The sequence below is a fragment of the Acomys russatus genome, chromosome 9 (assembly GCF_903995435.1).
Source record: "Acomys russatus chromosome 9, mAcoRus1.1, whole genome shotgun sequence".
Taxonomy (NCBI): Eukaryota; Metazoa; Chordata; class Mammalia; order Rodentia; family Muridae; genus Acomys; species Acomys russatus.
In genome coordinates this window covers 42,337,483-42,359,946 of record NC_067145.1, presented here as the reverse complement: position 1 = coordinate 42,359,946, position 22,464 = coordinate 42,337,483, and the positions used below count along the sequence as shown (strand labels likewise).

The 22,464-nt window shown below is 40.9% G+C and overlaps 1 protein-coding gene across 1 annotated transcript in view; it reads left to right on the top strand.

Annotated features, from left to right (window-relative positions):
* The window catches only part of Gpr158 (G protein-coupled receptor 158), a 346,810-nt gene that overhangs the window by 205,415 nt on the left and 118,931 nt on the right, over positions 1 to 22,464 (top strand). The window contains exon 5 of the mRNA XM_051151238.1: positions 14,544 to 14,612. Within this exon, the coding sequence (XP_051007195.1) occupies positions 14,544 to 14,612 (69 nt within the window). The remainder of the gene's footprint in view (positions 1 to 14,543; positions 14,613 to 22,464) is intronic.

The window sequence follows — 22,464 nt, the reverse complement described above, 5'->3', positions numbered from 1 at the left end:
CTTTTCAGCTTCTTTCAACAAATCTTGCATGGAACTTTCTCTTAATCCTTCAAGTCTCTCTAACTTCCTTTTAATGTCTGGGGCTGACTGCCAAATAAAAGACATGGCTAAGTTAGTAGCCTGGGTGGGGTCTTCGGGGTCATAAGGAGTGTACACCCGGAAGGCCTCTTTTAACCTCTCTAGAAAGGCAGAGGGAGACTCATCAGGCTTCTGAGTGACTAATTTAACCTGGGCCAAATTAGTGGGGCGTCTAGCAGCCCCGTGGAGACCCGCCATTAGCAACTGGCGATAGAGTCGCAGGTGGTTCTTACCCTCCTCGGTGGTGAAGTCCCAATCAGGTCTTTCCAAGGGGAAGGCACTGTTAATTTCATTCGGCAGCTGGGTGGGCTCTCCGTTGGCCCCCAGGACGTTCTTGCGGGCCTCTAGGACAACTCTCTGGTTCTCCTCCGTGGTCAGGAGAACCTGTAACAGCTGCTGACAATCATCCCAAGTGGGCTGATGAGTCACCAGGATAGACTCAATGAGAGCAGTAAGTTTAGTGGGGTCCTTAGAGAAGGAGGGGTTATTGTTTTTCCAATTATAAAGATCAGAGGCAGAGAAAGGCCAATACTGGGGACGGCCGTCCGTCCCAGTGCACGCAGGGGAAAAGCCTGCGAAGTAGAGTCTGGAGGGGGCTCTCGGCGTCCCCTCAGTCATCCAGCCATCGGGGACGGTTCTGCCGGAAGGCTGACTGCTGCCGCCTCTCCCGGCCTTTGAGCATGGTCAGGCGCCGGGGCGTCCTGCTGGGGTTCCGGCCCCCGATAGGGTGGCGGGGGGGTCCTCCGTGAGCAGATCTAGGAGGGGCCCTTCCTCCGGCGGCAAGACCAGTGTGGTCTTTGTGTCCTTTGAGGGACGCTCCCTCTCGGACTTAGTCACTGCCGGATACAGGGTGGACCTGGAGGGTGTAAGAGGAGGAGGCAGAGTGGGAGCAGAGGGGACAAGAGGGAGAGCGGGAGTGGTGAAGGGTTTGACCCACGGGGGGGGGGTCCCGAGCCAGCTCCTCCCAAGTGATAATATAGGGAACTTGGTCCGGGTGCCCATGGGGTCCGGGGTCCATTACTTTTGACTTAACCTGCAAAATAAGAGATAGGTCAAAACTGCCATCCCATGGCCAACGGACACCAAAGGTGGGCCACTCCGAGGAGCAGAAGGTTTCCCATTTTTCTTTCCGGACTTCCACCAAGAGGTTGTGAGCCTTAGTCCGAACATCTTTCCAATGCTGTAAAGTAAGACTTAAGGGGGTGGTTACGGACTGTCCCATTTTCTCGGACACAAACAGACACACAAGCACAACTAGAAATATCAGAATGACACTAACACAAACAAGCCGCGCGGCACGACTACGGCGCCAAAGTGAAAGTAAAAACTCAACTGGAGAACTTAGAGAGGGTCTGGATCCCTCGTCTCCCAGATGAGGCACGTATCCCTCGGTCAGGGGCGAGGCCCCGAAAAGTCCAAGGGGTCGGACCGTGTCTCCAACCAGATGGGTCCAATGGACCCCAGACACTTTCAGGACGTCTCCCGAAAGTCGCGGAAAAGAAGTCCGAGCTCGTCAGCTCCTTCTGGTTTCCACCAAATACAGTTCGACCCAGCTGAGTCGTACGGATTACAGAGTGAGACTACACACAGACAGGGACGGACAATTAAAAAGTGCCGGCAACTCACCTCCCGAATTTGGGTCGGTGGTCCCTGGGCGGGGGTCTCCATCTCGGTGGGACCTCCAAATGAAAGACCCCGATAGGGTGTCCTTCTTCAGGGAGACCCTCCCCAAGGACCAGCGAGACCAAGTTGTTCGGTTGCAACTGCAAGAGGCTTTATTCAGATACACAGGTACCCGGGGTGTCCTAGTCATTCGGAGGACTGGCGCGCCCCCGAGTTGGGGAACTGGGTTTTTATAGGGTTCAAGAGCAGAAGCGCGGGCACAGAAGTGAGAAGCTTGGTTACAGGGTTTTGATTGGCTGATTTAAATGAGGCCAGGGCAAACTGAGGTCATGGCTCGTTGCTCAGAACAGGGAAGTCGGGGCGGGCCCGACCGTTATCTGGGTACATCAGGGACTTTTGGCTAGGGGCCAGGTGGCTGACCACAGATATCCTTCTTCGGCAGGGTGGAGTGGGGGACATCTGGCTCTTTTAGGGTGTGGTGGGTTGGCGGTTACCCTGCACCAGTTCTGCTTTGCAAAATGGTGTTACTCAAGTCAAGCAGCTCAGCAGAGGCGGGGGTCTTTCAAGTGCAGACACTGCATCAGGGTGGGAACTTGAAGCAGAGACCACAGAGGAGTGCTATTGCTGGCTTGCTCCCCCGCCCCCCTCCCCTCCTCACTGCTTTGCTAAGCTTTTCTCATGCCTCACAGGCCCGGAGGGATGGTGCCACCCAGAGTGGGCCAGGCCCTCTTAACTCCATCATCAGCTAAGGAAATCTTTCATAGATGTGAACACAGGACAGGCTGATTGAGGTCTTTCTTTTCGCAGGCCACTCTGGGTTTGTGGAAAGTTGGCAATAAAAGCTGTCCAGCACACAACCCCAGCGTGAGTGAGTGAGGGCTCATGAGAAGCTGCAGGCCTGAAACGCCCTGCTCAATTTTCGGTCAGCTTCACCAAAGAGATTCTCCGCCTACTGCTTGTGTGTGTAGTCTTGGCGAAGGCTCCTTTGAGGCTTGTAGTTCTCTGAGTTTCCTGCACCTGGTCAATATCACGACCTTTATACCTACAAGTTGTTCATTATGAGACACCTTCCAGGAGCCGTGCTGCAACTCAGAGGCAATAGCTGCACCACCTAAGCAGTGTATTTTACATTTCGCTAAACCGTCTAAACAGCGTGCTCTGCATTGTTCTGTATTGGGTGCAGTGAGTAGAACAGAAGTGATTTCATGTACACAGGAGCATGTGCCTAGGCTTATGCAAACGTCACGTTCTTTTATATGAAAGACTTAGCTATCATGGACTTTGGTGTCTGTGGTGGACCTTGAAACTAGTTCCTTACAGATGCAGAGACAGCAGTTGTTTGCTTTTAATTTACATTTGACAGTTGTGGCGCATTTTTCACATTTTCAATTCTGTTTCTGCTTTTACTTGGCGGTTCCCAACAGGGCAGTGGTTTCTCATTTCACATGTCTTTGTGTTTCGGAGTGAGGTCACAAAAGGCCTTCAGGAGCGCCTCTCAGATGCTGTTTTAAACGACAGCTTTACAAAATTGGATTTTGAAAGTCCAAGGGCAAAGTTGAGCAGCGCTGCTGTCTAGCCTGCGTATGAGTTCTGTCAATTTCTTGGCCAAAAATTTAACCTCCTTACACCTCAGGCTCTGCATTTATTAACGAGGTGGGGACTATGACAATGCCCACATTGGTTGCGGTGAGGAAGAGAAACGGCTTCTACAGGAGCCCGGGCAGTCTTCATCGTTATTACTGTCGACACACCCGGTCAGACGCCTTGTTGCCGTCTTTGTTAACCTTCTGTTGAAGTGAGAATGTGTTTTCCAGAACTAGCAGTGGTTGATTCATTTCTCTGTACACTGGTTCTGAATTTTCCCATCCTTTCTCTGAAGGCATCCGCCCCCACCCCCAAGTGTATGCATCTATATACTTTATGGCCTAAAAAAGTGAGGGAGACAGAAACAAAGGAAACTTGCAGCAAATGGAGTGCATGCTTGGAGTGGACAGGCTCTGCTGCTCTGGACCTGCCATCGACCCATCCTTTGCTTGCTATGACCATACTCACACAATTGGGGAAGCCTGGTTTTCAAGGTAACGGTCTCATTAAACTAACTTGCTTCAAAGAAAAGAAGAGAGTCAGAGGCATGCCTGTTCAGTTAGCTTTGCCCTCAGCAAGGGCTTAGGGGACTTTCTGTGGCACTGATGTTGTGACAGTGGCTTGCTATATTTTAAGATATTTAATTCTCAAGAAGGTTCCCGTATATTCAAGGCACAGGAAGCAGGGAGTCGGCACACACTATTCAGTTTGGATCAAGGAGCACATGGGTCCACATCCAACACAACCCATGCTGCACTTCAGGGTCCCAGAATCTGCTGGTCTCGGCTGTCAGTGTGATCAGCACCAGCCGTTTCCTCTACTCTCTGCCCACTAGCAGTCACACTAGCAGTTTTACCCTCATCTGTTTAGCTTTTGCTGGCTACTTAGTTGATTCTGAATCTCGGCTATTGATTGCCTCATCAACTTGGAAAATGTCCTTTTCTTTGGATATACTCAGAAGTGGAGTCTCTGGGCCACATGGCAATTCTGTTTGTAGTTTGGTGGAACTTCTGTACTGTTTCCCATCATGGTTTCAGTCACACACATTACCACCAACAGTGTGCAAGGGCTCACAGGGGCTTGCTCACTTCTATTCATTTCTTGCTAAGTCTCTTATTGGTAGCAGCCATTCTAATAGATATAAGATATCACATTGGGTTTTCTTTTGTATTTTTTTTTTACATATTTCTGATGATTACTGTAGTTAAGGGCCTTTTCAAATAACAGTTGGCTATTGGTTTTATTTTGAAAAGTGTATGCTCATATCTTGCCATTTTCAATCATGTTATTTCTTATTATTGAACTAGTTGACATATATATATATATATATATACATATATATACAATTTTTTATTAATTTATTCTTGTTACATCTCAATGGTTATCCCATCCCTTGTATCCTTCCATTCCTCCCTCCCTCCCATTTTCCCCTTACTCCCCTCACCTATGACTGTGACTGAGGGGGACTTCCTCCCCCTGTATATGCTTATAGGGTATCAAGTCTCTTCTTGGTAACCTGCTATCCTTCTTCTGAGTGCCACCAGGTCTCCCCCTCCAGGGGACATGGTCAATTATGAGGCACCAGAGTACGTGTGAAAGTCATATTTTGAATAGTAATCTCTGATGAGACATGGCTTTCAGATATTTTTTCTAATTCTACAGGTTAGATATTTTTAATTCTGTTGACGGCTCCATCTGCTTTGTTGGCTCTGCAAAGCTTTCATTTCTGACCATCACATTTGTCTGTTTTTTTCATTTGTTGACCACACTTTGGGTATCATAATCCAAAGCCCTTGTCCAGACCAGTGTCATAATGTCCACGTTGCTTCTTCTGGATGTGCGACTCCTCTGTTGACCTTTGTGTGCAGGGTTAGATAAGGGTCTAATTTCACCTTCTCTTTTGGGATCTGGCTTGTTTAGGAAACTATCCTTCTCTCATTGTGTGTTTCAACACCTTTGTTGAAAATCAGTTGAGTGAAAGTGTGTGAATTCATTCCTAGGCTCTCTAGCCCCTTCCAATGGTTTCATTGTCTATTTCTATGCCCGTAACATGATGGTTAGATTGATAAAGTTTTTTTTTAACTGTGTTTTTGAATTAGAGATCATGATGGAATTGACTCCTAATTTTTGTTTGTGATTGCTTTTTACTGTTTGGATCCTTTTGCAATTCCACATGAATTTTAGGATTGTTCTGTTTCTGTGAAAAATGTTCATTATATTTTATTGGAGACTGTGAGTCTGTGCAGTGTTTTCAGTGGGATGGATTTTAATACTATTAATACTTCTGAATCATGACCATTAGATATCTTCAAATTTATGGATGTGATCTTAAGTTTTGTTATTCTGTGTTTTATGGATTTCAGTGTATTGATTGTTCACCACCTTGGTTCTTGCTTACTTGTATGTATATTATTATTTTTTCTGTTTTGCAATTGGAATTGGTCTTTCTCTTTTGTATACCTTAGTTAGTATATAGAAGCACAGTGTTATTTTTACTTTGTTTTGATGTTCTGAACTGTAATGAATTTATTATTTGTAATGAAATTCATAGGAAAAAACTAAAAAGGAAAAAAAAATCCTTTCCTAAATAAGAAAATTTGCTTCTTAAAAATGAAATTGAAATCAAGCATGGTGGTGTATCTCTGCAGAACCAGTGCTTGGGCAGGTGGGGGTCTATGTAAGGGAGTTGTGAGGTCTACAATGACATGAGATACATGATGCAAACCCACCTCAGATTTTAAAAATCTTTGCTAGAAAATAGAGAGGATATGGTACACGATGGTATCATACTTTCTGATTAAATAAAGGCACATTGGTTAACTTCCATGTAGGATTTGTTTCAGGGGAAATAATTTTGGACCAAGAAGGCCCATTCTACTAATGTCATCTGTAACGCTTGAAGAACTCCACTCTGGATGTCTTCCCAGCTGCAGTGCTAGTCCTAGGGAGGTAGCACTAGGATGGTAGCAAGTTCGAAGCCAGGCTGCATAGAGGGACCATCTCAAAAACCAAACCAAACCAAAAAGTCTAAACAGAAAGGAAGGAAGGGAGGGAGGAAAAAATGAAGAAACGAAGGAAGGCAATTGATTAAAATAGAAATAAAAGATCTTTACCTCTGTATTTCAAGTATTGTCCATTTTATCTTCCAAGTCCTACCTGGAAGGACAACCACTGATTTATTACCGACACTAACACCCTTTAGTTACAGGATATGGTATATTTTATCTTTTTACTTCACAACACATGGGTAATATTAAGGCAGGGCAGAAGTTGAACATTGGAGATTAGAGAGAGTAATAGAAATTCTGTGATATAAATATCCCTCTTAAAGAGGACAGACCTTGATGGGATGACAGAAATGGTGTTTGAAGGTGTTGTCTGCTGGCCGTGGTACAATTGAGGAAGAAGAACACAGTAGAGTCAGTGGGAAGAATACACATGAGAGGCAGAAATGTGGCTTCTGTTCTGCTCGATCCAGCTCCACCTTCACCTCTCCATCCAGTTCACCCATCTTTATCCCTATAGAGTATAGAAGTGATATGACCTTAAATCAGATGTAAAATGTCAGCTGCTTCTACTACCTACTTTCTTTCCTTTAACTCCTCCTCCTCCACCACCTCCTCCTCCTCTTCTTCCTCTGCCTCCTCTTCCTTCTCCTCCTCCTCCACCACCACCTCCTCCTCCACTACCTCCTCCTCTTCTTCCTCCCCCTCCTCCTCTGCTTCCTCCTCCTTTTTCTCATCTTACCACTTTGGATATTTAACTTACTCACCAGACCCAAAGGAATCATATGTAAAACCAAAAAGTTTTTTCTAACTGTGAGCCAGTTTGCATGCAGCTGCTCAGTGTTATCATTTGTTTACTTGATCATTTATTTAGTGAAAAAGTTGGCCAGCAAAATTAGGAGAATTTTGGAAAAAAAAATGTATGAGTGGATTTAATAAAACTAATTTGTTTCATTTATAGTCTATAAGTGTATGTTTGAGATATAGCTTGAATACAGTATTGGTAAATGACTTATTGTCCTTAAACAGGAGAGAGAACCTGAACAGAAGCATGGCTGGAAAATTGAGTTTCTGGCATATTCTAGATGAAGTCCCTCTAGAGAGCTGAGTGATAATATGAATTTAGAGATTCAGAAAGCAGTTGTGGCTAAAGATATATATTTTAAATAATCAGTTTGGCAGACTTAAATATCTTCTAGCTTCTTGCGAACCAATTCAGTGATGTTAAAACACTTAATTTTTTTTTATTACATTGGAAAACATTTTTGGAGGGATTTTTTTGTTTCTTAACGTTCATTTTATAATTATCTGCCATCAAATCTCTCCATCATCAAATTTCTAGCTGTCCTCAATTATCCCACTTGTGTCTTTTTGAGTTGATAGTCTGATTCTAATGCATTAAACAGTGTATCTTAGGGCAAATGATCTGTCACAGAGAAGAAAGAAACCAATTAAAACATCCATCAGTTAGTGTGACCTTTTTGAATCTTGTATGTAAGGGTTAGCACTTATTATCTCCTTAAAACTTATGAATTAATTATTTGAAATCTTGCCTGAGCCACATTCATGATGTAAGATATGAAAATCTTAAAATATCAAGATAATTATTTAATCACAAACATTTAGTTTGCCGAGAAGTGGAAAGATGGAAATAGAAAAATTTAATGAAGGAAGAAGGTAGACTTGACAAGGAAAATGTAAACAAGACATAGCTAATTAATTGATTAATCATTTATCTAATTATTACTGCATACTACTTTTCATTTTGCCTTTTGGCAGACATCTTCAAGTTTTTATGTTCAAACTTATCTAGAAGAAACAAGGGGTCTGATGGGAGAGGGAAGGGCGAGAAAGAGTAGGGTCAGTGTATGGGGAGCATATGTTCAACATACAACACACATTGTATGAAACCTTGACAGGGTCTATAATGTTCATTTGCTTCTTAATACTTCGAAGTGTGAGTCAGATTTCAACCTGTTCCTCAGGGTCTACAAGTCTGTAAATTGTTTTAGAACTGAGCGGTTTTCTTTTTAAACTTAAGAACAAGGGTCAAAGTTCAATGAACTCATATTTTAGTACAATGGAGAAGTTATTTAATGGTCATGCAATGAAAAAAAATTAGTTTTGAATTCCTGTCAGCATCATTTTTGCATTTGAAGTACAGTGGGCTCCCTGTACCCATCATCACATATGTTTGTGGCTCACCAGTCAGCTACAAAATCACCATTACTCTTTCTAAGTTTCTCAAAGTGCTTTGTTCTTCTTGCAGGTAAAAAGTTTCTATTACATCTCATTAATCATGTGTTGGTTTCTTTGAAATGCTTATCATGTTGCTATGATTTTGTTTGTAAATGTCTTGTCAGAATTAAAAATAAAGTGTGTTACTTGAATAAAATAAGAAGCAAACCAATGTCCCAATGTCAAGAAAACAAGAAACGCCTCCTTGTCCACAGTTCAGTTCTAGTCACCACATTCACTTTAGTATGCTGCAGAAGACAGTGTGTGAGCCAAACTTAGCAGTTTGGAGAAATTCTGCTCCAAGTCTTAAATTTATTTTCTGTTGACAACTGCTACCCAGCCAACCATTGATGTGTAAGGACATTAGCATTTGAAAACTACCTTGGTTCTGAACACACCAAGCTAAAAGACAAAATACCTGTGAGATTACACAGAAATCAGATGAGATTGGCGTGTTCAGAGTGGTATGACCCTAAACTAGATAGAAATCAGTGATCGCTACTTAGATCTTTTCCTACTTATGATCAACTGAAAAAGAACAGTAATTTGTGAAATCTCTAGAATTTTCTACTATATAATTCACCCATGTTTTAAAAAGATGGATTTAAAACTGAATAATACCAAAGTTCAACTCAACAGAACAAAGAATGATATTTTCAAAAAGTAGTCAGTGTCTTAATTCCATTTTTTTTAGTATTTAATAATCTCTCATATTTTAATTCTGTTTTCTCCCATTGGAATATTTTTCAAAGAGAAGAATTTTTTGTTTCAGTGATCCACTTTTTATTTAAAAAGTAACCATTTATTTAAGTGGCTTTTAATGAAACACATAAAACTGAACTCACAATGAATGTCTTTTGGGGATTTTGTGTCATCTTCAGGATGTACGAGAAGATATCTGAAAGAAGATGGCCTTGTGTGAAAATTCAGCCGTTACCATTCACTTTCTGTATGCTTTTCTCAATTATGTGAAACCTGTGTTATTTTGTTTAGTAGTGGGTGGGGAGAGATTGAAGATAACAAATAGACCACAGAGAAGTAGCTAAAGACTTGTCCAGGAGAACAGATAGGACATGGTCCTTAGATGAGGATCACATTCAGGCAACATCTTAGCAAGAAAGATGGACCACCATCAGCTAGCAGAAGGTTGACACGGGTTATATAAGAGATGAATTGTCTGAGGTGGAGCAGCACAGATGGAGGTGGAGTGACCAGAAGATCCGCCAGACTGCTCACTCTTCTGTGTCTGAGTTCTTCTGCTTCTCTTAACATCAGACATGCTTGGCGATGCCTTGAAGTCGTGCTCTGAAACAAAGCAAAGTGAATTGTCAAATATCTTACTGCTTAGCTCTGCAAAATAATAAGGCCTGTAAAAATTTCCAGAAATATGTGCCAAATCATGGTTAATGATGTGGCACCCATAATTCCTAGTTTCACATGAATGTAAAAACAATCTACTATTTTACTCTTTATTTACTGTACTATGGTGTTTTAAAAATGATTAAACTATGTGTATACTGAGTACTTCCAGGTAAACTTTTCAAAAGTAAGTTTAAATTTAACCAGAAGTTTTCCGTCATATGAAAACTAGACCAGAACTCAGACGTTAAGCATGTCGCCTAGTGTCACATAGCTAATAAACAACCAATATTGTCACCCCAAACCATGTAGACACGACTGTTTTCCACAGCCCTTAGAATTCTCTGAACTACTCATGACTTACTTTGGAAATATCTTTCCTGGCTCTCATTCTACTCTTATCCTCATTATTGCTGTTTTTTTTTTTTTTTTTTTTTTTTTTCTGAAAAAGGAAACAATTTTAACAGACCACATGTGTTTCTTCACACACATGTCTATCTTGGTTGAATTTTCAGTATCCCATTGCAGATATTCTTATCATGATTGAACTTCATGAATTCCCTCAAACAGGACACTATATTTTCATCCATTAATATATTTCCTAAAATTATTAAACAATAACTTCCTCAAACTGGCCAGTGTTAAGCATGTCTTTAGGATTACTTTTTACATCGTGTTTCTAACCTGTACTGTATCATACTGGTCAAGTGTGACTGGAAGGAAATCTTTCATGCGTTGCTATAGAAAGAGAAGAGTTAAAACAGAAGGTCAGCCCCATTTAGTCTGTTCCGCCAGTGTAACAAAATCCCTTTTTAAATGAAAGGCTTGTGGGCTCTTAGTTTCTCACCAAGCCCTATGCAGATTCACCCTTTTGAAAATGTAATTCTATTGCTACCTCAGAATTTCATAGTATCGTAGATTCAGAAATCGAGCTGCTTAAAATGTTTTCTTTCTCAGAGGTTTCTTTTGTCATATAAGGAAAGTTTAAACACTGCAAGGTTAAGGACGTTAGCAATGATCAAAAATAGCTGCATTGTGTTAGCGAGATGTGTGTTATTTCCCTGGAGGCTTAAACTGTTTAAAATACACAAACGAAATAGAGTCAGTCCTGTAGAGTCAGGGAAATAATAACAAGCCATTTAAATTAGTTTTAAAAGCTCAGCCCTCAGCATTCTTGTCCTGTTATTACTCTCATGGCTTGGGCTTCCTTGGGGGTTGTTGCATGGGGCAAATGTGCCTGTGGAAGCTGCAGGCATACACAGAGTGTGTGCCTCTGCACTGTGTGTACCAGGGTGATGACACAATTTGATAAAATTGGTAGAATATTATCAGCCTTTTCTTTGACCCACAGGTTTGAATTTGTTGTATAAATCTTCACAATTTATCTATGAGGGGTTGGGAGCCGGGGAAGGCATACCTGGTGAGGATAGAAGAAGGTAGACAGTGCTCTCTATTACAAAGCTTTGCAGTCATATTTATTAATTTTAGTTAGAAGAAAGGTTTTCTTTAAACTGTTGCAAGTTATAATTCATAATCATAGAATTTTATAAGGGTTGAGTTAACAGATTTTAGGTTTTCTTCAGTTAATTACAAAAAAGCTATGATTCAGCAATCTCGGACTATATCTCCATGAATGAAAAAAATTTTATAGGTTGATTCTCTTATGCCAAATATAATCTCTTCTTCAGAAGAGACCATTGCTGCCAGGTTAGGATGAGTCCTCTGGACCAAGGGTGGTGTGGCATTGTTATCTACAATGGGAAGGGCTGTATTCACAGCTATCCTGGGCAGTGCACAGTCTGCGAGCCACTGGTTGTATACAACTTCGAATTTGGACCTTTATTTATGTAGCTGTACATGTATGCTGGCTTGGTGCTTTCTATAAATGCCATCATACCATATATTGTTGACTGTCTCTCAAAAAAAGTACTTCCTTCCCCTGTATTTCCCATTTCCCAACTCTAGTTAAAATCAGTTCTAGTCTACTATTTGTATCTCAAGCAAAACTGTTATGGAGGTGAATACTTTTCTTGGCCCTTGTCAGTTTGCTCATTGTCTCTATCCTCCCCTCTCCTATCACTGAGCACTTCTCTGTTCACATCTTTTTCAGTTAACCAGTGGATCACTCATAGTAACTGTGCATATAATCTTTGGTATCAAATGTAAAGCAATGATTTTTGTCCAGTTAAAAGTTACAGTACCAGCAAAGCAGTGGGAGTGGTGACGGGATATTTTAGGTCACATGCAAATCTTCTTTGCACTGAGGAACTATTCGTTGTGTTTGGCTCATTCTGTTAGACTTTGAAGCTAGATCCACCACAGGATATTTTGAAAGGGAAAAGTGCACATTTAGAACTATTCCTCCAGAGCCACTTGTCAGAATTCCAACTGAAAAGCTGGAATTCTGGACTTCCCTGTTCATCCAGGATGGAGGCTAAGCAAGTGGCACATACATCTCTAATGTAAAGTGTGAAGGGACAGGTAGCGGTGAGAGCACATATAAACACACCACTGCTGTGTGTTTACACACTGTAATGACTAAAGCACAGGCATACAGTCCATTGCTCTCACAACAACCCGAAGCCATTGATAAGGGAAGAAGCCACCACACCACAGCCTCATCACACACCAAATGATGAACTTGTGCCTCCCCTATCTCTGGGCTCTTGGATCCTCTGGTGTAAGTTTGGACTTTATTTTTATTACTGTTTTTGTATTATTTTAAAATTGTGCATGTCGGTGCACATGAGTGCAGAAGAGGGTGACAGGTCCCCTGGAGCTAGACTTACAGATGTTTTTGAACTTCTTGGCACGATCATTGGGAAGCAAACTCAAGTCCAGTGCAAGAACAGTGTGTGCTCTTAACCACCAAACTGTCTCTTCAGTCACTTCCTGAGTCATTTTTCATCCCAAACATAAAACAATTGTTTGTTGCTATCGATTATATCTAGAATTTTCCACTTCATCAGCTGGGTGCTGCTTTATGCCTTAAAAACTAAATACAGAGTTATGTGCCAAGTCCAACATCATCTCTGATAACTTACTGGGTTTAATAAGGTGTTAGAATTCTCATTTTTATAGGCAAGGCCACTGAAGTTCACTGTGCCTACCGAAGTAACTATTTCAGAATTCCCAGTGAGGCAACATTAATTTCCAAGCCTGTTTCCTGCTGGCCTCTCCAGCTCCTTCCTCTGCTTCTCTGCCAGTCAACATTGCACAGATTATTTTTACAAGAAGTTTTGCATAATGGGTTGAAGTCCTAGTCTTAGTGTCATATTAAAAAAAAATAGAACATAAGCTATAAAACATCCAGAAGTAGGTATGCTTTGCAAATGTAACTTGCCGTTTTATATATTTTACCAGCCCAAACTCAAACACCGCTGATAGAAAACTCCCTTGTCACTAAAGCATCAGTTAGGTAAAACAATGGCCCATCTCAACAAGCCACATAGAGGCAGAAGATATATTGTGCAGGTACAGTGCTTGTCTGTTACATGCAGGCCTTGGACTCTGTCCTGAGCAGCACAGAAAATAAATGGGAGAAGGACGCCCCTTGTATGATCCGCAGCGTGCACTGTTCTACCACTGTTAATCACGAGCCCTTTGAAGGATTACATACGGCGGCTCTGTGTGTTTAATGCTCTGCAAGGTTTTGGAAGAAGAATGAGAATCTTCTTTCTTTCTTTCTTTCTTTTTTCTGGCTATCCAGTTAACAGATTATTTTCAAAAAGATATGATGTACTGTCATAGTTTGGATTCCTAGCCTATTTTGGTTGTTTCGGAATTAATTTTCTTCCTTCACGTTACTTTCCTGTTAAGAAAGAAATTTGTGTGCTGGCAATTTGTTCGTACATTTTACATTGCATTTAATGAAAACATGGGGATTCCAGAGTGACTGTCATTTTTTTTTTGTTTGATTTGGTAATTAATATATATACCCTAACTTGAAACTTAAGCTCATTGAGGCCAAATTTATTGTTATAAGCTAAGGTTGATTTGGCACTTTATTTCTTGCCTCAGCCTTAGTTTGTTATAGGAATTTGCTATTTTGTAGATTATTTAAAAAGTCATAGGATCATTAAATACATTCATGCTTACAAACTAAATATTAGGAAGTCCACTCAAAAACTACTTAGTCTTTTGGATTTTGACTGTAGGAGAGATACCATTTGAGGCAAGGAACATTTTGTATGTTGCGTGATTCCTATTGTTTGCACAGTGACGCTGTGTTATGGGGAGCATATTGCATCATTGAGATTCCATACACAGTGATCCAGCAGGCGTCCCCGTAATGGGTAAGGGCACTGGTGGCTTATGCCTCAGAAACAGAGAAAAGATCTGTGTTGGTTACAATTTCTCAGGTGGCAGGAATCTTCAAGGTACTGTTATTGGCTTCTCAGATGATTCCGTAACTCAAGTTCCAGAGACTAAGAGTCTGTGACGTCGCTGATGACATTGTTAGGACTGTCATCACTTTATAATGAGACTTCCCTCATGTGTCAGCCGTTCACCTACCTGAACGCTAGCTAGATTATATTTATTTAGTTAACTTCACCCTGAAGAGTAATGTTTTCTGGGCTGAGGCATTTTACAGTAGCATAAACCCTCCCTGCCTGGAAATGAAGTTAATAATGACATTCTCAATCTATCTTTCAGAGCATCAGGGCTTCTGGCCTCATCCTGTTGGAAACAATACTCTTTGGGTCTCTGCTCCTGTACTTTCCGGTAAGTGATGTCCTACTATTTTTCAAAGTAGTTACCTGTTTTATTTTGATTTTTCATATGTTATATGTATATCATATTAACAACGTGTTGATACATATTTAAATCTGACTCCTACAATTTGAGTGATCTTAGATACTTACAAGTTCTTTATAAATCTTGTGGGGGGTTTTCCTTGTAAAATAATTGTATTCTTCCTTCTAATTCTGTGAGGAATGTCAAATATTTAGGTAAGGTATCATGTGAAGGTCTTGTTTAGTGCACATGTTTAACACATATAAAAGTAAGTATTACTTTCATCCTTCCTGCTCCCTACTATAAATCTGAACAGCAAACATACCAACAAGGTAATTCTGGAAATTCCCCTATGAAAAACTATAAAGAGAAATAAACTTAATGAAATAAATGTATTATGGTACTTCTCGTGCTAGTCACAGAAGACTCATTTTATAACAGTAGTACTGTGTCTGTAATGGTAAATCTCAAATTACTAATTCAGTTCAACTGTTGGTGTTCTGAAGCTATCGTCTGATAAGCATGGAGGTAATTTCTGGGAATGCTCGATTTCTTCTCTAAAGAGGCTTTTGACTTACAGGAAGAAATGAGTCAGTACAGATGCCTGTGATAAAGCATGACTAAGATTCGTAGTAGTGACAGCCGCATGCCACAGGGGCACTTTGGAATGACTCATAACCAAATCCATGGAATACAATATCAAATGGAGTCTCCAAGATCTGAAAGCTGAGATGGTGCCAGAGGACAAGGCAGGGTTGGCCCTATGTCGTGTTCTTTCCTTCTTGTTCCTCCTGCTGTTCTCTCTCGGATCCCTCTATTCCTTGTCTCTCTCTCACCTTAACGACTCCAAACTCATACTCACTTGCTTACTTTCTCCTCCACTGGGATCCTGAGGAAATTCCTCAGCTGAGGTTCTGATGTTGCCTAAAATACAGCCTTTTCGCTCTCCACCCAAGGCTACTCAATTCTCCTAGTTACTGCTTAACACCTCTTCTTCTCTCACATTAGCCAGCCGACCTTTGGAAATACAGCAGGAATGTAACAGGGCTCCACCATGCTGGGTGCCACCACCCTGGTCCTAACCAAGACCCATTATTCCTGTATTATTATGACAGTCTATCAGAAGAATCTCAGCTTCTATCCCTTACACTCTACTTTCAAAACATTAGCTACTTTTAACATGAAACGTAGACTGGCCATCTTACCCTTCTCACCACTGGTAAAATGTTCCCTGGTCAAAACAAGATCCTTACCAGCAAATTAGAAATCCAAGCGTGACATGGGCTTTGGTCTCTCCACTACTTTTCTATTCCTCTTCTCTCTGTCAGTTTAGATCAAGTGTACTTGATTTATTTAGGTCTTGAATTACATTTTCTATTCTCTTCAAAAATTCAAATGCATCCAGATATAATCAGTGCTGTGATCTGGATGTGTTCCCCAGATTTGTGTGTCAGAAGCAACACCCAGAGCAACTGTGCTGGGAGGTGCAACTTTCTCGAAGATGCTTTGGTACCAAGGGCTGTGCTGTAGTTACATTAAAAGAGCAGAATGGAGGAAATTTCACTCCTTTTGTCCTTCTGTCTTCTCCTGCTGGGGTTTCTACTGCTGTGAAAAATACCATGATCAAAAGCAACTTGGGGCAGGGCTTGTTGTCACACACATTTAATCCCAGCACTTGGGAGGCAGAGGCAAGTAGAGCTATGAGTTCAAGGCCAGCCTGGTCTACGGAGTGAGTTTCAGGACAGCCAAGGCTACACAGAGAAACCCTGTCTTGTACTCCCCCATCACTCTCTGCCCTCCCCCGCCCCCACAAAAGTACTTTTTGGAGGAAAAGGCTTAAATCATTTATACTTCTACATCACAGTCCATCATGGAAGGATGTCAGGGCAGGAACCTGGAGGCAGGAACTGACGTGGAAGCCATGGAAGAATGTTGTTTACTGACTTGTTCTTAGTGGTTTTCTCAGTCAGATTTCTTATACTGTCCAGGGCTATCATCCCAGGAGTGGCACAACCCACGGTGGACTGGGCCTTCTCACAAAAATCAGTACTCAAGTTTGCCTATGAGCCAACCAATGAGGGCATTTTCTTGATTGAGGTTCCTTTTTCCCAAACGACTCTAGCTTGTGTCAAGTTGACATGGCACTAGCTAGCCCATGTAGCACAGTTTCTTTATAAATCATCCAGGCTCAGGCATTTTGTCATAGCACCTCAAAGGAACTGAGAAAATTATATTTTACCTTCCCATAGAAATCATCTACATTGTTTCTAATTCACATAGAAGCGTGTATAGCAATTAATAAAGAAGCAACATGGAGTTGAAAGATAGGGTATTTTCTTTTTTTTTTTTTTCACATTTATTTATTTGTTTAATCACTTTAGAGCCTGATCCCTGGCCCTCCCTCCTCCTCTCCTAGTTCCAACCTCCTAGTCTCTCTCTCCCATTTGCTCCTCTCTCTCTCTCCTTCTTCTCTGAGAAGGGGAGGACCCTGAGGGGTATGGGATCCACCCTGGCACCTCAAGCAGGACTATGCGTGCCTCCTCCCACTGAGGCCATAGAAGACACCCCAGTTTGGTTAGAAGAAAAAGTGGGGAAGAGCCTGGAACACATTGGCACAGGAGACAACTTCCTGAACAGAACACCAACAGCCCAGGCCTTAAGGTCAACAACTAATAAATGGGACCTCCTGAGGCTGAGAAGCTTCTGTAAGGCAGGAAACACTGTTAATAGAATAAAGTGACAGCCTACAGACTGGGAAAAGATTTTCACCAACCCTACATCTGACAAAGGTCTAATATCCAAAATATATATATATATATATATATATATATATATATATATATATATATATATATAAAAAAACTTGGGAAATGGATCGAAAGGCAGGCAATAGAGAGACAGGCTGTAACACAGACTGGGTATTTTTTGTTCCTTATTTTCTGCCTCTGTAAGGGGTATGCCATGTACCCTATTGCTTAATATTCCCCATAGAACTACCCAAGGTTTTTGACCAGAATCACAGAATGGCCTAAGAAATCAGTGAAAGTTTTGAAGTGACTTGAGTACCCTGAAGAATTATCGTAATAATGTGAATACATTGTACATTATCTGTTTTTAATGGTTTGTTTGTTTGTTTTTCATGAACCTCTGCTGTGGTTAAGCCCATTATCTACCCAGTCATTAACAGGTTGTTAATAATATCAACTCTAAGCTGTTACCATACTGCTGTCTCATCAGTACTCTTAGAAGAAAAGTTAAAACCCTTATCCTGGCTTTTGAGGCCTTTGATGCAGTTTCCCTGTTTTTCCTGCCTTTTCTGTTTCACCAGGCACTATTTCCTCCTCACTGTCTGATTCCCAGCCATATGTCCTGCTACAATGCAAGGAATCTGCTTGGCAGCAGGAGATACGAACCATGGCTCCTTTATTATTTGTTTTTATTGCCTATAAGTAGGAGGAAAAACCTTTGAAATGTCATTCTGTGGCATGAGCAAAAGCCTGGCTCATATTTACTAATAAGATGCGTACTTATTTAAGTGGTCATATTTCTGAACATCACTTATAGAACAATCATAAAGCCCATTACAGAGAAGATATGTTATAGAAAAGTAGGGCACTTGAAATCACAATGTTTGGTTGATAAATATTGAACAGTTATTTGAGATGCTTTAATTGGGTAGAGGCATGTCTGAAAATCATCTAATGGCCTTCTACCCATGGTCACATTAGATACAGAAAAAAAAAATGGAAGATACTTGATAGCTAAAAATATAAAGGCAGCACTTCTCCATAAGGCTACATAAGAAGGGAGATTTACCATGTAAACTCCACTAGAGTCAGCAGCATGCCTCACCCTGCTGGCTTCATCCTTTTCATAACTCCTTGAGATTCAATTTTATGCCCTGTATCTCCATCCTTAACTTAGTGTCTATTACTGGGATAAAACCTTGACTGAAACTATGTCGGTGAGGGAATGGTTTATTTGGCTTACAGGTCTGTCAACAAGGGAAGGCCAAGGCAGGAACTCCAGGCAGGAACCTGGAAGTAGGAACCAAAGCAGAGGCCATAGAAGAATGTTGCTTACTGGCTTGTTTCCTATGGCCTGTACTGTAACCTTTCATCTACAGCCCAGACCCACTTGTCTTGGGATGGTACCACCCACAGTGGTCTGGACCCTCCTACATCAATCACAGTCAAGACAATGTCCTCACAGATGTGACAATCTGAAGAAGTGATTTTTTTTTTAAAACTAAAGTTTCCTCTTTCCAGCTGTGTTAAGTTGGTAACTGAAGCTAATGATGATATCATCTATGTTCTAAGGACAGAAGGAATCAAATTCTATAAGGTGTATTGAACTAAGGAGTACAGTGTAAGACTTGGGAGATGATGGACATTAAAATACATTATTGATACATCCTAGAAAGGAGAATCATTTTACTTTACATAATAGATCAGGGAATGTTATTCTGGTGGTTGTTAGTGAAGTTCTTTATGGGACTGCATGTACATGTATGAAACAATCTTAACAAGAATGATCTTGTCACTGGGGCAGGATAGCTTAGGTTGTTTAGAACTTGTAGAAGGGAAGTTTATAACTTTCAGACAGAGTTTTGCGGGTATTGAATTCAATGTTAATCAGATAAGGCAAATTGGAAGTTTCTTATCTGAAAGAGGACTAGAAATGTTTAGATGTTAGAGCATTTTGGAGTATTGTGATAGGCTGGACCAATTGAGCACCCCTAATCTGAAAACCAAACCCTTCGAGGCTCTGAATTCAGAAACCAGGTTAGGGTTGGGGGTATTCAGCCTGTGTGGTCAAAAGCTCTAACCGGTGTAAATGTGCCCCAAACCTCTCCTGCTTTTAAATATCTTGCCTACTTTCTGAGCTCTGGCTGCAGACGATATCAGAACTGTTAGTGAAATTTGCTGGGAATTACAGCTTTTTAAAGTACACTTGGATAAAATAAGTTGTTTTTAGGGCTGGGCTGTTTCCTGCTCTTCTGTGATACCATAGGGCTGGGCTGTTCCAAAGGAGGCTGCCAGGCTGTTCCCTGCTCTTCTGTGATACCATAGGGCTGGGCTTTTCCATAGGAGGCAGCTGGGCTGTTTCCTGTTGTTCTGTGATACCATAGGACTGGGCTGTTCCCTGCTCTTCTGTGTTACGCAATGGACTTTTTATTCTCTTTCGGCTGCATATTGTTCTCCAGATTTGCAAGAATTAAGGTTATTTTTTGCCATTTCTAAGCTCTCTTGGACTACAGACGATTTCATAACAATACTTACATGGGAAAGTCCAAATTAGACATTATCATCATTGTGCAGACGAGGACAAACCAAAATCTGACTAAAGTTAGCGTTGTTATAATTGGTAGCGCGAGCTGCAGCTTTTTGAAGCCTTTTCTTACAGACTCTCAAAAGAATCTCATGGTTTGAAGTCTATACATTGTGAGCAAGTGATTTATCACCCATGATCACTTAAATACTTTTGTATAGCTTATAAAAGAAGTAAAGCAGACTTTCACCGGGGGAAAAAAACTAAAGTATATGTTTCTTTTTAAATTACACAAAAGGCACTTTCAATTTATTTTTTAAATTTTAATTTATTATACTTTATTCTGATGACATCCTGAATGTTATCCCCTCTCTTGTATCTTCTCAGTCCCACCCTCCCTCCCTCTTCTGCCCTATTCCTCTCCCCTAGGCCTCTGACAGAGGGGACTGCCTCCCCAACCATATGGCCACAGCCTATCAGGTCTCATGCAGATAGCCTGCTCCCCCTTCCTCTGAGTGCCCACCAGGCATCCAACCAAGGGGAAATGATCAAATCAGGGACACCAGAGTTCATGTCAGAGGCAGTCCCCACTTTCCCCACAACTGTGGGGAATGAGCTGTCCATTGGCTAGATCTGAACAGGGAGTCTAAGTTTGCAGCATGCACTGTCCTTGGTTGGTGCAACAGTTTGTGCAGACCTCCCCCACCCCCCCTGGATCGAGATCTGCAAGCTCTGATGGTCTCCTTGTGGGGTTCCTGAACTCTCTGAGTCCTTCCGTGCCCCAGTTCTTCCACACCACTCTCAGCACTCTACCAGGAGCTCAACAGCAAGTCCCAGCATCTGTCCAGATTCCCTTCTGGGTGGAGTCTCTCAGAGGACATTAGTGTTGAGCTAAAGCTACCATACATGTCTTTCTGGGTCTGGGTTATCTCACTCAGGATGATCATTTCTAGTTCCATCCATTTGCCTGAAAAATTATAGGTTTCCTTGTTTTTAATAGCTGAGTAGTATTCCATTGTGTAAATGTACCACAGTTTCTTCATCCATTCTTCTGTTGAGGAACATGTAGGTTGTTTCGAGATTCTGGCTATTATGAATAAGGCTGCTATGAACATAGTTGAGCAAATGTCCTTTTTGTATGATGGAGCATCTTTCAGGTATATATGCCCAGGAGTGGAATAGTTGGGTACCATGCCATTTTTATTACTGTTGCTCTATAGTACAGCTTGAGATCAGGGATAGTGATCCTCCAGAAGATCTTTTATTGTACAGCATTGTTTTAGCTATTCTAGATTTTTTGTTTTTCCATATGAATTTGAGAATTGATCTTTCAAGGTCTGTAAATAATTGTGTAGGTATTTTGATAGGGATTGCATTGAATCTGTAGATTGCTTTTGGCAATATGACCATTTTTACTATGTTTATCCTCCCGATCCATGAGCATGGGAGATCTTTCCATCTTCTAATATCTTCTTCAATTTCTTTCTTTAGAGACTTGAAATTTTTCATACAAGACTTTCATTTTCTTAGAGTTACACCAAGATACTTTATATTATTTGTGGCTATTGTGAAGGGTGTAGTTTCCCTAATTTCTTTCTCAGCCCATTTGTTATTTTTACACAGGAAGGCTACTGATAATACTTTTAAAATTAATTTTATCCAGCTACTTTGCTGAAGGTGTTTATCAGCTGTCAGATTTCTCTGGTGGAATTTTGGGCTCACTTATGTATACTATCATATCATCTGAAAATAGTGATACTTTGACTTCTTCCTTTCTGTGTGGTTCCCTTTGATTTCCCTTAGTTGTCTAAGTTCTAGCTAGAACTTCAAGTACTGTATTGAAAGGATATAGAGGGAATGGGCAGCCTTATCTAGTCCCTGATTTTAGTGGAATTTCTTTGAATTTCTCTTCGTTTGGTTTGATGGTGGCTATAGGCTTGCTGTATATAGGTTTAGGTATTGTGCCTTGTATCCCTGATCGCTCTAAGACTTTAAATATGAATGGGTGTTGGATTTTGTCAAATGCTCTTTGGCGTCTAAGGAGATGATCATGTGGATTTTTTTTTTATTTCAGTTTGTTTATATCATGGATTACATTGATGGATTTCCATATATTAAACCATCCCTGCATACTTGGGATTAAGCCTATTTGGTTATGATGAATAATATTTTTGATGTGTTCTTGGATTCAGTTTGCAAGTATTTTATTCAGTATTTTTGCATCAGTATTCATAAAGGAAGTTGGTCTTAAATTCTCTTTCTTTGTTGGGTCTTTGTGAGATTTAGGTATCAAGGTGACTGCGGCCTCATAGAATGAATTTGGTAATATTCCTTCCATTTCTATTTTGTAGTAGCTTGAAGAGTATCAGTATTAGCTCTTTGATGGTCTGGTAGATTCTGTGCTGCAAACATATGGCCTTGGGCCTTTTTTGGTTGGGAGACTTTTGATGACTGCTTCTATTTCCTCAAGAGGCATTGTACTATTTAATTTGTTTACCTGATTTCCACTCTGGCAAGTGGAATATATCAAGAAAACCATCCATTTCATAAAAAAATTTTGTGACTCATA